At 41.0% G+C, this 13,625-nt stretch overlaps 1 protein-coding gene across 1 annotated transcript in view; it reads left to right on the top strand.

Moving 5' to 3' along the window:
* cds1 (CDP-diacylglycerol synthase (phosphatidate cytidylyltransferase) 1) overlaps positions 1 to 13,625 on the top strand; it is a 90,775-nt gene that overhangs the window by 48,369 nt on the left and 28,781 nt on the right. The window contains exon 6 of the mRNA XM_067990536.1: positions 2,634 to 2,692. Within this exon, the coding sequence (XP_067846637.1) occupies positions 2,634 to 2,692 (59 nt within the window). The remainder of the gene's footprint in view (positions 1 to 2,633; positions 2,693 to 13,625) is intronic.

The following is a 13,625-nucleotide window of genomic DNA, read 5'->3' as shown; positions in this document are numbered from 1 at the left end:
CTGATCTTTGCAGCAAAGGCAATAGGAGATCCCTGGGTTAGGGAAGAGAAAATTGGTCAGAGTTCTTGGTCTTTTGAAAATAATTACTTATAAAACTATAGAAGTTTACGACACAGAAAGAAGCTACTTTGGCCTATTGTGTCTGTGCTGGATCTTTGCTACAGCATTGCAGAACTAATCCCACTGCATTAGTGTCTCTTCTCCCCCCACACGCCCCCCCCCCGTATCTTCCCCTCCTTCAAATATTTATGCACTTATCCCTTAAAAGATGCAAATATCTCAACCATGCCCTGTTGCAAAGTATTCCATGCTGCAGCAACTGTATTTAAAAAAAAATTCTCTTAACCCCTTTCTCTAGGAATGTTGAACCTCATGCTGTGTTGGAAGAATAACATATTCCCACATGCTCATAATATTTTAATTACGGTGTTCTTTAATTTTTACATTACTATTTTGTGACAAATGAAAGATGGTCCAGATGAGCGGTAAAAGTCTTGCATCATTACTTTCTATCTGACCATTTTAAAGATCTTGGAAGGTGAAGACTGGTTATTGAAAACAGATGGCAGATTAGTAAAGGGGACAACCTGTAGCAATTTCTTTGATTTTGAAACTGTCTTTCATTATCCAAAATTTTCTTTAAATCTAATGTATTTTGGGACCGGGCACCTCTCCAATTCCTGGTAGCTTAGCTGTTTTGCCAGGCTTTTGCAAAGTATATATATGGTTTGAAGATGTGACCCTGAAACAAGTTTATTGCTCATAACAATATGCAGGAACAAAAAGTTCTTGCTAAAGAAAGTAGTTGTCATCAGCAAATCTGATCTGGAATTAGGAGTGCATAATCGGCACTTTCTATGAACTAATATTTCAGGCTTTATGTTTACTTATTTCTGGACCAATTTAACCATTTGTTCAATCTTCATCAACAGAAACTGAAGTTCATCTAACCTCCAAGCTCCTAATGTGTGTGAATGCACACATTCACATGTCAAGTTAATGCATTTAAATGTTCAATATTGTATATTAGTAATCTGAAATTTAGTAATCTGTTAAATAGGGTTTAAAAAAAATCTGAGCCAGACCTTTCATTTGTATTGGAGCTAATGTACACATGCATTGTGATTTGAAGGTTTGTTGTGAATTTCAACACTGAGGTGTCAAAATTTTGAATTGCACTTTATGTTAGCCCTCTCTATAAAACTCTGATATAATTAGTTGGCTCCCTATGTAATACAGAAAGCATTTAAAACTCTAGAGCACAATCTCCTAAAGTAATTTATACAGCATATACATTTTCCTGAGGGCAGATATTGGAGATTGCTTGGAATAAATGCGATAGAGTATCGTTTGCAAACAGTATAGGTTCAGAAGGATGAAAAGGAACCTTCAGCCTATATGATCTTATCCTTTCAGAATACCAACCCATCCCAGTTTATTTGGAATGAACTTTTCTGTTGTCTGTGTTTATCATTTTGGCAATTCCATTAGATTTTTTACATTGAGATTTTTAATGAGGTTTTATTTTAAAATGGGACTATTCAAAATACTTAAACACCTCTTATGAAAACAGTGTATAAAAATGAACATCTGACAGTGATTGCAGAGCTGCAATTTAATTTGAAGGCAGCATGTGATTGTCCTAAATTCTGAGACTGAAACTTTATGGGTGTATAACCTTTCTCAACTCCAGTATTTGATTCAGGGCTCAAAAGTGCACTCCAGAATCTTTCAGTGTAATCTGTTAATTTAACATTTGTTCAACGATGTTTTCTCCACTTCCACTTTCTTTGGTCGGCTTGTATTGTGGACAATAGAAGGGTAGACGAATAAGCTGCACCTGTGCATCTGCCAGTACTGCTCTGAAACTGGAGCCATGCATAGCTGGGCTGATGGGTGAGCAGCTTCCAGTGCTGCTTTGAAGTTGGTTTGTGAAAGCAGACCTGGATGACTCCTTCTCACTTTACAGTTTGTTTCTTTTCCTCTTCCCTTCCTCCTACCCTGTAGAGAAAGCACCAAGCCCCTGATGAGCATCTTCACATGAAGGCACAACTGATATTGTGTGGAGAATTACAGGCATGAACTCCTGTGCTAAAATTCTATTCCACAGAATATTGGTGCTTAAATGGGGGTTTATAAAATTCAGTTTTGGTTCCATTGTGCTCACATTGCTGGATTAACAATTTGTGATGTAATTGCTGCAAATAATTAAGAAATAATAGAATTTCCAGGAGGAGGGAGGAGAGAGATAGAAAGAGTGCTTTCTATCGTTACTATGATCATAAATGAATAACAGAAATCGCTTTCTCCTTCCTAGATATTTTAAGGGGATCAGTATATATTGTACTGCTATATGTTCTACAAAGTAAACAGTGTTACTAAAATTTTAATTACTAAATTATTAAGTTAACTTTTATTATGAAAACTTTTCAGGCAGCGAGCTGCCTTTTTTTTATTATAGTTAGGTATTAGCTTACAGGTGACCAATAATAACTAGTAGTGAAGTTATGGAATTTGCATGTTCGTGAGAAGGTTGCATGAGGAAGTGCATTGGATGGCTTTCACCATAACTCATGTATGTATTTTTGTTGCATATTGAGAAGGCTAATATACTTCCTGCTGTCACTTTTCAGGCTTCTGCATGTTTGTACTGAGTTTAGTGAAGAAACATTACCGACTGCAGTTTTACATGGTGTGTATCCAATATTTCCTTTGTAGTTATTAACATAAGTGGGGAAACTTTCCCTATTGCTACAAGTTTTAAAAATGTTTTCTGCAGTAAATGACCCACCAGGTTTAGATAATTTAACTGGGGACTAGTGGCACAGAAAAGGTCTGGGACCTTGGTTAAAGACTGGCTCAGAAAAGTCTCTTTATGCCAACAGTAAGAATCCTAAGTGAAATAAGTTTGAACAATTTGATCCCAGTTCCTGGCATATGCAGGCTTACAGCACAAAATTACTGACTATTTGGCACGTTAGTTCTAAGTTAGCAGTCTTATTCCGAAGCCATAACAATGGATCCTGTGGGAAGTGGAAAAGTTCACATTAGTACAGTGCTGTCAGGATGCTTATGAGGTTGAAGCTATGGCATATTGTTGAAGAAGACCGAGACAATTTGGTTGTGTTATATACGCAGTGGTTGCTATCTGCCCCGTTTTAGACCAGGTTAATTGGAATTTTTAAAAATTTAAATCAGATACCAAAAATCTGTTTTTAAATAGATGCTGAGAGGATGTTTCCCCTTGTGAGAGAGACTAGAACTAGGGGCCACAGTTTAAAAATAAGGGGACTCCCATTTAAGATGGAGATGAGGAGAATTTTTTTCTATGAGGGTCGTGAGTCTGTGGAACTCCCTTCCCCAGAGAGAGGTGGAGGCAGGGTCACTGAATATTTTTAAGACTGAGTTAGATAGATTTCTGATTAACAAGGGAGTCAAAGGTTATAGTCGGTAGATGGGAAAGTAGGGTTGAGGTCACAATCAGATCAGCCATGATCTTATCAAATGGCAGAGCAGGCTCGAGCGACTGAATGGCCTACTCCTGCTCTTAATTCGTATGTACGTATGTTCGTAAAAAGATATTTGTTTTTATAACATGGAAACATTAATTTATTAAGGTCTCAATTAAATTTCACAACAACAAAGAAAACATGAGAATTCAAAACATGGCCCCACTTCCTGACCCACTTATATCCTGTCCCTGCTCAGTTGTCATAGAATCATAGAAGTTACAACATGGAAACAGGCCCTTCGGCCCAACATGTCCATGTCGCCCAGTTTATACCACTAAGCTAGTCCCAATTGCCTGCACTTGGCCATATCCCTCTATACCCATCTTACCCATGTAACTGTCCAAATGCTTTTTAAAAGACAAAATTGTACCCGCCTCTACTACTGCCTCTGGCAGCTCGTTCCAGACACTCACCACCCTTTGAGTGAAAAAATTGCCCCTCTGGACCCTTTTGTATCTCTCCCCTCTCACCTTAAATCTATGCCCCCTCGTTATAGACTCCCCTACCTTTGGGAAAAGATGTCAACTTGGCAAAAGGTGGTGATTCTCTACCTTCCCCATGGGAACATTTCATTTTGACACTGTGTGGTCAGATTTGAAAAGTGTTTCATTTCACAGTACTGACATCCTTAATTTTGATGAGCACAGAAAATAGCAAAATAATTTTAAAAATGAGTTCCCTATATTATGACAATAACTTTTCAGAAATCAGAGACAAAAGTCGTTTGATTTGGTGGTGGTGGGAGGAGTTCAATCCTTCTCGTATAGCAGTCTTGTATTGTGCTGATAAGAGGTTGGTTTGAATATGGCATCCTAGCAACTAGATCATTAAAAATCACCAAATGCATACTTGATCTTGATTTCCATTGTGTTGCCTGTTCTAACACGGAGAACCTGTCTAGCCAGTTTTGACCGAATTTACAGTTGATAAAGATATTTCTTGGCCTTGTATGTATCAGTAAATTGTCAGGTCCTCTGTCCAGTTTGTGTTGAAAAGTGAAAAGATATTACAAGTTTGGCAAGATCGATAATGATAACGCATTGAATCATTCAGCACTGCTAGCTAAAACAGACAACACCAATTAAAAATAGTATATTTTGCATAAAATACATGTGTTCTTTAAATTTGGCCCTGCAGGGACTGATTTCATATGCCGAAAATCACAAACCAAATACGTTTGAATGTGCTAGATTTGGATTTTTACACACTGGGAGATCAATATGTGGATTGGGCATGCATCATCTGTATTTGAATATTATAAATATTTTGCTTTGATGCTTCATAAGCTGTTTTGAGAACATTTTGTTTTTCTTCTCTAATTCCTTCTCAAGGTGGTAACTCATGCTGGAGCTTTGTTTCACTGTGGCAGCAGCTCTCTGCTACCAAACTGAAGTGGCTTTTTTCATGTGCGCAGTTGATGATAATTGTTGGCATATTATTTGACCGTGGGGCATCACAGCAGAGGCCATTATTATCCTCATCTGACACTCGATCATGCATTTTTGTTCCTCCGATTTTTTTTCTCTTACTTTAATCTTTGGAAGGTAATGATTGACACTGTGGTACAATTTAGTTGTACCAACAGTCTGCCAGGTATGTCATCCAGTCAGCAGTTCTCAATTTGTAAGCTTGGACAGGATATGCTTGCAGCCTGTTCACTCATTACAACCTAGTTGACCATCCTCTGCCTACATACATACACGTCCATTGGATAGGATCAAGATTGAGCATCTCGACAAATTCATTTGTTCCAGCCCTAAACTCAAGGATGCTGACCAATTGTAGCTGTCTCACCGCTGCTCATCAGTTGAATTATCAAAACCTAGGAAAACAATCCAGTTCTATTTGTAATGTTTTTAAATATAAGGTTTACAAAGATTTGTGCAATTTTTTTTTGAATAGCTGGTATTTTTAACTACTACCATCCCCGCCACCCCCAGCAATACTACCAGTTCAATGACACATTTCAAAATTTGTTTTTCATGCACAGGCCCCTCCGCACCCCCCCACCCCCACCCCCCCCCCCCCTGCCCAATTATACATTTGAATACAATCTCAGTACTTGCTGTTCTAAATAAAGTTGCAGCTTGAATATTGGCAATTACTGGTTATTGGGAAACCACTGTTAAAGAATGTTCACTGTTGTTTACCATTATCATATGCAAGAGAAAATCCAGCATTTATAATCAATACCATGTGTGAATGGTTTTTTTGGTATCCATTTTATGTTTCTGAAAATAATCCAGACAAATAACAATCTCAGCTCAATGCAAAAATCATAATATGGAGTACTGAATCACACTTTACTTTAGATGCACTATTTCAGCCAGGTGTCATTAAAGGTGGCTGTCAGATGCTAGAATATTACTGCGTTGGCTGCAGTGAAACCCAATGTACACAATAAATTGAAGCTATTGCAACAGTACTTGGTGGCAGTGAGTAAAGCAAATCAGATGTTGGGATGTATTAAAAGGTTATTATTGAGCCTAAATAGTGAGGTAATCTTGCCACTTTAGAAATCATTGGTGCGAGCACACTTCGAATACCATGTACGGTTCTGGTCGCTGTACATTGGATATTGCAGCTATTGAAAGGATACAGAAGAGAGAAACCAGAATGATTGAGGGATGGTATTATGAGGAGTGATCATGTAAATTGGGCATGTTCGCACTGTTCTCAAAGCAAAGGTTGAGAGTTGATCTGATTGCTGTTTTTAGGATCTAAAGGGACTAGATAATGTAGACCATGACAAACTGTTTAACCTTGACCATCACAGTAAAACCAGAGGACACGACCTGCACTTGAAGGGGGGTAAATTCAAAACAAATCTATGGAAATATTATTTCAGTGAGCGAGTGGTAAATATATGGAACTGGCTAGGGAGACGGTGGAAGCAGCATGGTATTAATTCATTCAAATGCAAATTAGATAGATTTCTTTCAGAAAATAATATTTTGGGATACAGTGTATGAGTAATTTGAGACATGACATAGGGTAAGGTAGCATGCTTGGGAGGAACAGGTGGCTTTGGAGCTATGGCTCCCCCAGCTTTTCACCACCATGGGTTTCCTCGCCTCATGTCTGGGACTGTTGTAGGCTAATTAATCATTGATTGCCATGATTAGTCAACAATTCCATTATTGTTGTATCATGCGACTACCAGGATGGTAGAAGGCGAACTAGGTGGACCGTGGTCTTTTTGCATCTAGCAATTCCGATGTTCCTATCATGTTGTGACATACATTGAAGCTAATCTGCCAGCATGACTCTGACCTCTTTGGCTGGTAGGTTGGTTTAGCCTGACAGTAAATGTAAGTGACTTATCATGCTGGAGTGCTTTTATCCTGTAAGTCAAAATAGACAAACTTGCATGTAAGTTCATTCAACAGGAGTGGTTGTACCATTATTGACAACGTATGTTTCAGATTGTTTGTTAGTTAAATAATGTTTGAGAAATGTGTAGTTTCCATATTTTAGTTTTTATGTTTTCTTCATTTTTATATTAATCAAAGCCCATTTGTATATTTTTTAAATGTTGTATTAATTAACTGCAGTATGTGCAGTGGCTGTATCTTCGAGGGAAAAAAAAATTGTAAGCAAATAGGTTAGAAAATAAAATTGGAAATGTCAGCACAGAAAGAGGCTATTACACCAACAGTGCTATCTACTCTTAATTCCATTTCCTACTTTTTCCCCAACCCTTTTAATATGTTTCTTTATATTTTTAAAATTTTCTTTAATGTTGTGATTGACTTGGCTTTAGTAGCCACTTGTGGTAATGTATTTCATATTTTAATAACCTTTTCTGTAAGGCGGGAAAATGTATTTTAGCTTGTATGTTTCTAATACTAATCCCAAATTTATACCCCTTGTTACTGATCCATTGATCATGTAGAGATAATCATTCATTCATTTACCATTCCATAATTTTGGACACTTCTATTGGATTCACCTTTGCCCTCTGTGCTTCACTGAAATCAGCCCTAGTTTTTCAAGTCTCTTGTTAGAACTGTATTTGCTCAACCCTTCTCTCACCAATACTGAACCTATGTTGCATCTTTTTCCTGGCTCCAATATTCTTCTTTTCAACTCTTGCCTGACCAATAAGAACATAAGAAAAGGAGCAGGATTAGGCCATCCGGCTCCTTGAGCCTGCACCGCCATTCAACAAGATCATGGCTGATCTTCTACCTCAATGCTATTTTCCTGCACTATCCCCAATATCCCTTGATGCCTTTTAATATCTAGAAATCTATCGATCTCTGTTTTGAACATACTCAATGACTGAGGCTCCACAGCCCTCTGGGGTAGAGAATTCCAAAGATTCACCACCCTCTGAATGAAGAAATTTCTCCTCATCTCAGTCCAAAATGGCCTACCCCTTATTCTGAGACTGTGACCCCTGGTTCTAGACTCCCCAGCCAGGGGAAACATCCTCCCTGCATCTACCTTGTCGAGCCCTGTAAGAAGTTTGTACGTTTCAATGAGATCACCTCTCATTCTTCTAAACTCTAGAGAATACAGGCCTAGTCTACTCAATCTGTCCTCATATGACAATCCCGCCATCCCAGGAATCAGTCTGGTGAACTTTCGTTGCACTCCCTCTATGGCAAGTATATCCTTTCTTAGATAAGGAGACCAAAATTGTACACAATACTCCAGGTGTGGTCTCACCAAGGCCCTATATAATTGCAGTAAGACATCTTTACTCCTGTACTCAAATCCTCTTGTAATAAAGGCCAACATACCATTTGCCTTCCTAATTGCTTGCTGCACCTGCATGATAGCTTTCAGTGACTCATGTACAAGGACACCCAGGTCCCTTTTGAACATCAACATTTCCCAATCTCTCACCATTTAAAAAATACTCTGCATTTCTGTTTCAAAGTGGATAACTTCACATTTTTCCACATTATATTCCATCTGCCATGTTCTTGCCCACTCATTTAGCCTGTTTCTAGCCCCTTGAAGTTTCTTTGCATCCTCCTCACAACTCACATTCCCAACTAGTTTTGTGTCATCAGCAAACGTGGAAATATTACATTTGGTCCGCTCATCCAAATCATTTGATATAGATTTTGAATAGCTGGAGCCCAAGCACCGATCCCTGCAGTGCCCCACTAGTCACAGTCTGCCAGCCTGAGAGGGGACCTGTTTATTCCTACTCTCTGTTTTCTGTCTGTTAACCAATTCTCAATCCATGCCAGTATATTACCCCCAATTCCATGTGCTCTAACTTTGTTCACCAACCTCCTGTGCAGGACCTTATCGAAAGCCTTCTGAAAATCCAAATACACCACATCCACTGATTTCCCCCTTATCTATTCTACGAGTTACATCCTTAAAGAACTCCTATAGGTTTGTCAAACATGAGTTCCATTTCATCCATGTTGACTCTGCCAAATCCTATTATTATTTTCGAAGTGTCCTGTTATCACATCCTTTATAATAGACTCTAGCATTTTCCCTACTACTGATATCAGGCTGTAGTTCCCTGTTTTCTCTCTCCCTCCTTTCTTAAATAGTGGGGTTACATTTGCTACCCTCCAATCTGCAGGAACCATTCCAGAATCTATAGAATTTTGGAAGATGACAACCAATGCATCCACTGTCTCTTTGTCTACCTCTTTCAAAACCCTGAGATGTAGATCATCAGCTCCTTGGGATTTATCGACTTTCAGTCCCATTAATTTCTCTAGTACTATTTTTTTTACTAATACTAATTTCTTTCAGTTCCTCATTCTCGCCAGACCCTTGGTTCTCTAGTATTTCTGGGAGGTTTTTTGTGTCTTCTTCCGTGAAGACAGACAAGAAATATTTGTTTAATTTCTCTGCTATTTCCTTATTCCCCATTATAAATTCTCCTGACTCTGTCTGTAAGGGACCTACATTTGCCTTCGCCAGTCTTTTCCTTTTTACATACCTATAGAAGCTTTTAAGAACATAAGAAATAGGAGCAGGAGTAGGCCATTCGGCCCCTTGAGCCTGCTCCGCCATTCAATTGGATCATGGCTGATCTTCGACCTCAACTCCACTTTCCCGCCCAATCCCCATATCCCTCGATTCCCCTAGAGTCCAAAAATCTATCGATCTCAGTCTTGAATATACTCAATGACTGAGCGTCCACAGCACTCTGGGGTAGAGAATTCCAAAGATTCACAACCCTCTGAGTGAAGAAATTCCTCCTCATCTCAGTCTTGAATGGCCGACCCCTTATCCTGAGACTATGCCCCCTAGTTCTAGACTCTCCAGCCAGGGGGAAACAGCCTCTCAGCATCCACCCTGTCAAGCCCCCTCAGAATCGGATACGTTTCAATGAGATCACCTCTCATTCTTCGAAACTCCAGAGAGTATAGGCCCATTCTACTCAATCTCTCCTCACAGGACAACCCTCTCATCCCAGGAATCAATCTAAATCTCCCCTTAACCTTCTCTGCTCTAAGAGAACAACCCCAGCTTCTCCAGTCTCTCCAGTCTCTTTTATAGTCTGTTTTTATGTTTCTCGCTAGTTTATTCTCATATTCTATTTTCCCTTTCTTTATAAATTTCTTGGTCCTCCTTTGTTGAATTCTCCCAATCCTCAGGCTTACTGCTTTTTCTGGCAACTTTATATGTCTCTTTGATTTAATACTATCTTTAATTTCACTTGTTAGCCATGGTTGGACCACTTTTCCTGTTGGGTTTTTGTGCATTAAAGGAATATATATTTGTTGCAAATTATGTATTATTTCTTTAAATGCTAGCCATTGCCTGTCTACCGTCATACCTTTTAATGTAGTTCCCCAATTAACCACAGCCAACTTGCACCTCATATCTTCATAGTTTCCTACATGCACTAATGTCTAGTGCAGAGTCATTAGCACTCCTAGATTTGTATTCAGTGCCCCGCTTTTTACACATGCAAAGCTGTTTTAAAAAAAAACTGACAATCTGCACCCCTAGATACCTCCTGTTCCTTTGCTGAAAATGTTATTGTTTAGTGCAGGCATGCCCAAACATTTGTCTTTGTAAACAACTACACAGCCCACAATCATATGAAAATTATGAACAAGGAAAGACTAGCTGGTCCATTGAGCCTGTGCCATACAATCATGTTGCAGTTAAGCAACATGTTCCCCAATGCTCTCAACCACCAGCAGCCATGTAATTGTCTGGCAGAAGTGGAAAAAAACTCTAGGCTTTTCAGGGAAAAAGATACCTGGGAAATTCCTTTCTGACCCCCAAAGGCGATCAAAATGAGTTCAGGAGACTACAGTGACCAATAGGCATATCACCTCACAACGCAAGTACCAATGATATCAGTGTCAGTCAGAAACTTATCCAGCTCCCTTTTGAACATTTGCAGCAAATCCGCACTCACTGCACAGGCTGGCAACTTGTTCCAGAGGTTAATGACCCTCTGTGACAAGAAAAAATCTCCTGACATCTATCCTAGTTCTGTGCGTACATATCTTTTACTCATGTTCCCTGGTTCTTCCTGACTTCAAGTAGTCTATCCACAGTCTAATCTCTTAAGTATTTTAAATGCCTCAATCAAGTCTCGCCAGTCTTTGCTTTTCTAGAGTCAAAAAACCCAGCTCTCTTAAGATTATTGTGATAATTAAGGGCTTTCAAACTAGATGTTCATATAGTGACCTTCCTTTGAACTTTTTCCAGGTCTTCTATATCTCCCACTATGTGGGGGGACTAAAACTGGACACAGTATTCTAGATGAGGTCTATCAAAGGTCATGTGCACAAATATTATGTTTGTTTTATATTGGATCATCCTAGTAATACATCCCAGTAGTCTATTAGCCTTTACTAAGAAGCCTTATGGGTTACAAATAAAGTTTAAATCAATGTTCACATTAATTTGAAGTGAATATTAAAATATAAAAGTTGAAAGTATATGGGAAAGGCTGGGGAATGGGACTAAGTAGATAACCGCTTTTGGAGAGCCGGCAGAGGCACGTAGTGCTGAATCATCGCCTTAGGAACATAGGAATGTACAGGATGGAAAAGCAACAACAACTTGTATTTCTTTGGTGCCTTTACTATAGAAAAATATCCTTAGATGCTTCATGGGAGTGTGAGGAAAACGGAGGGCAAGCTAAAGAGGAGGAGATTGTGATTGGGGATTAGAGAGGTAATTCCAGAGAATGGGATCTAGGCGGCTGAAGACACAGCCATCCATGGTATGATGAAAGAAGAGGTTGCATAAGAGGCTGGAGTCAGATGAATGGAGAGTTTTTTTGGGAGGGGTTTGTAGGGCTGGAGAAAGATAGAAAAGAGTGAGATCAAGGAAGGATTTAAACTGGAGGACAGGAATTTGAAATTTGAAATATTGGAGGACTAGGTGCCAGTGTAGGTCGGTAAAGATGTTGTGGTGGGTTAGTGTGGATATAGGCTGGGAGATGAGCTACAGAGTTTTGGATGAGCTGGAGTTCATGGAGGGTGGGGAATGGAAGACTGGCGCAGAGCATATTGGAGTAATTGGGCTCGATTTTCGCACCCGCGATCGGGTGCGTTGGTGGCGGGGGGGCTGCGAAAATCGGGGATTCCTGGGGCGGGTCAGGAGCCCGGCTCCAACCCGCCCATTTCCGGGTTTCCCACTGACGCGCTCACATGCGCGCGCAGCCCCCACATGTGGGACTCCCGCCGGCAATTAAAACCGGCGGTGTGCCACTTAAAGTAATTGAACAGGTACTTCAGGTTGTTTTCAGACCTGATTGACCTGTTATTTTAGCAGGGATGGGATTTTGCAACTGACTGGGACTGTTTCCTGTACTGGGGGAAACACTCCCAGTTCAAATGGACGTGTTGCCGTCAGCCTGTGGCAGCTGCAGAGGTCCATTTGACAGGTGGGGGCGACCCTCACTCATTGCAGGAGGCCACTCTGTCACTTTGGACAAAGTTTGGCCTCCACCACCCTCCTCTTAACAATAAAATGCACCAACTTGCACACTTACCCCGGTGTTCAGACACATGTACCTACCTTGCGGACCCCCTCAGATGTACATCTTCCGGATGGGGGCCGCCGTAGCTGCAGTCATGACCACCTTGGAGGGCAAACAGCATCATCAGCCTCACTGGCCATGCCGTCCACCTCTGAGACGTGGAGCTCCAAAACACAGTGCTGTGACACATCCACCTGCACAGCAGGAGGAAGGGCAACCGCAGAGAGAGCTGCGTCGCAGAGGGCACTACCCTCGCCACAGGGTCCACAGACCGAGGCTCAGCTTCCTGGACCTCTGAGCAACAGTGCACACAGAGGCTCAGAGTCACTCGACATGTAGTCGTGGACATCTGCAGCCTCCTTCATGCCGAGTTGCTCCCGGCTGGCCCGAGCACCATCTTCTTACCTGTTGCTATCAAAGTCACCACTGCCCTCAACAACTTCTCCTCCACATCCTTCCAGGGTGCCACCGGGGACATCGCCGACGTGTCTCAGTCGTCTGCACAAAAGAGCCCTGCAAATACACCTACACCCACTCTGCAGTGACACAATGGGTGGCATCAGTTGTGGGTCTTCATTGTGATCCTCAGGAAAGAGCATTATTGCACAAACCAGACAAGATTCGCAAAGACGTGGCAGTAGTGGTGCCAATATAACATGTAATGTGAGTTGATCAGAAATTAAATATAAGTAAAAACCATGACAAACCCTCAAACACCCTTGTGCATCCCCTTCGTGCTCATGACACGTTTGCCTTACGCTTCCTACTGCACATATGTGATGCATGCCCTGTGGCTGCAGCACAGGTAGTGGCAGGTTGAGTGAGGCTGACTGTGAAAGAGATGCATGAGAGGGTGAGTATGAGATAGAGCCATGAGATTGTATGAGGATTGGGTTGAGTGGTAGTGGCGGGATGAGTACTGGCGAGGTGAGTAAGTGCAGGTAAGATGAGGATGAGGTTTGAGTGGGTGTGAGGGCTGAAGTGACAGAGTAGTGTTGGCTGTGCAGAAGGAGATGTGGGGTGGGGGCGGTGATGTGGCAGACGGCGTGTAGGGGAATGAGTAAGTGTACTCACTTTTTGGCTGACCTACTTAGGTCATTGCAGCGCCTCCTGCACTGTATGCAGGTGGGCGATATGCTGGTGGTGCAGGTGACCTCCTCTGCCACCTCGAGCCA

Source organism: Heptranchias perlo, chromosome 1 (assembly GCF_035084215.1).
Source record: "Heptranchias perlo isolate sHepPer1 chromosome 1, sHepPer1.hap1, whole genome shotgun sequence".
Taxonomy (NCBI): Eukaryota; Metazoa; Chordata; class Chondrichthyes; order Hexanchiformes; family Hexanchidae; genus Heptranchias; species Heptranchias perlo.
This window is presented reverse-complemented; position numbering and strand designations above follow the sequence as displayed.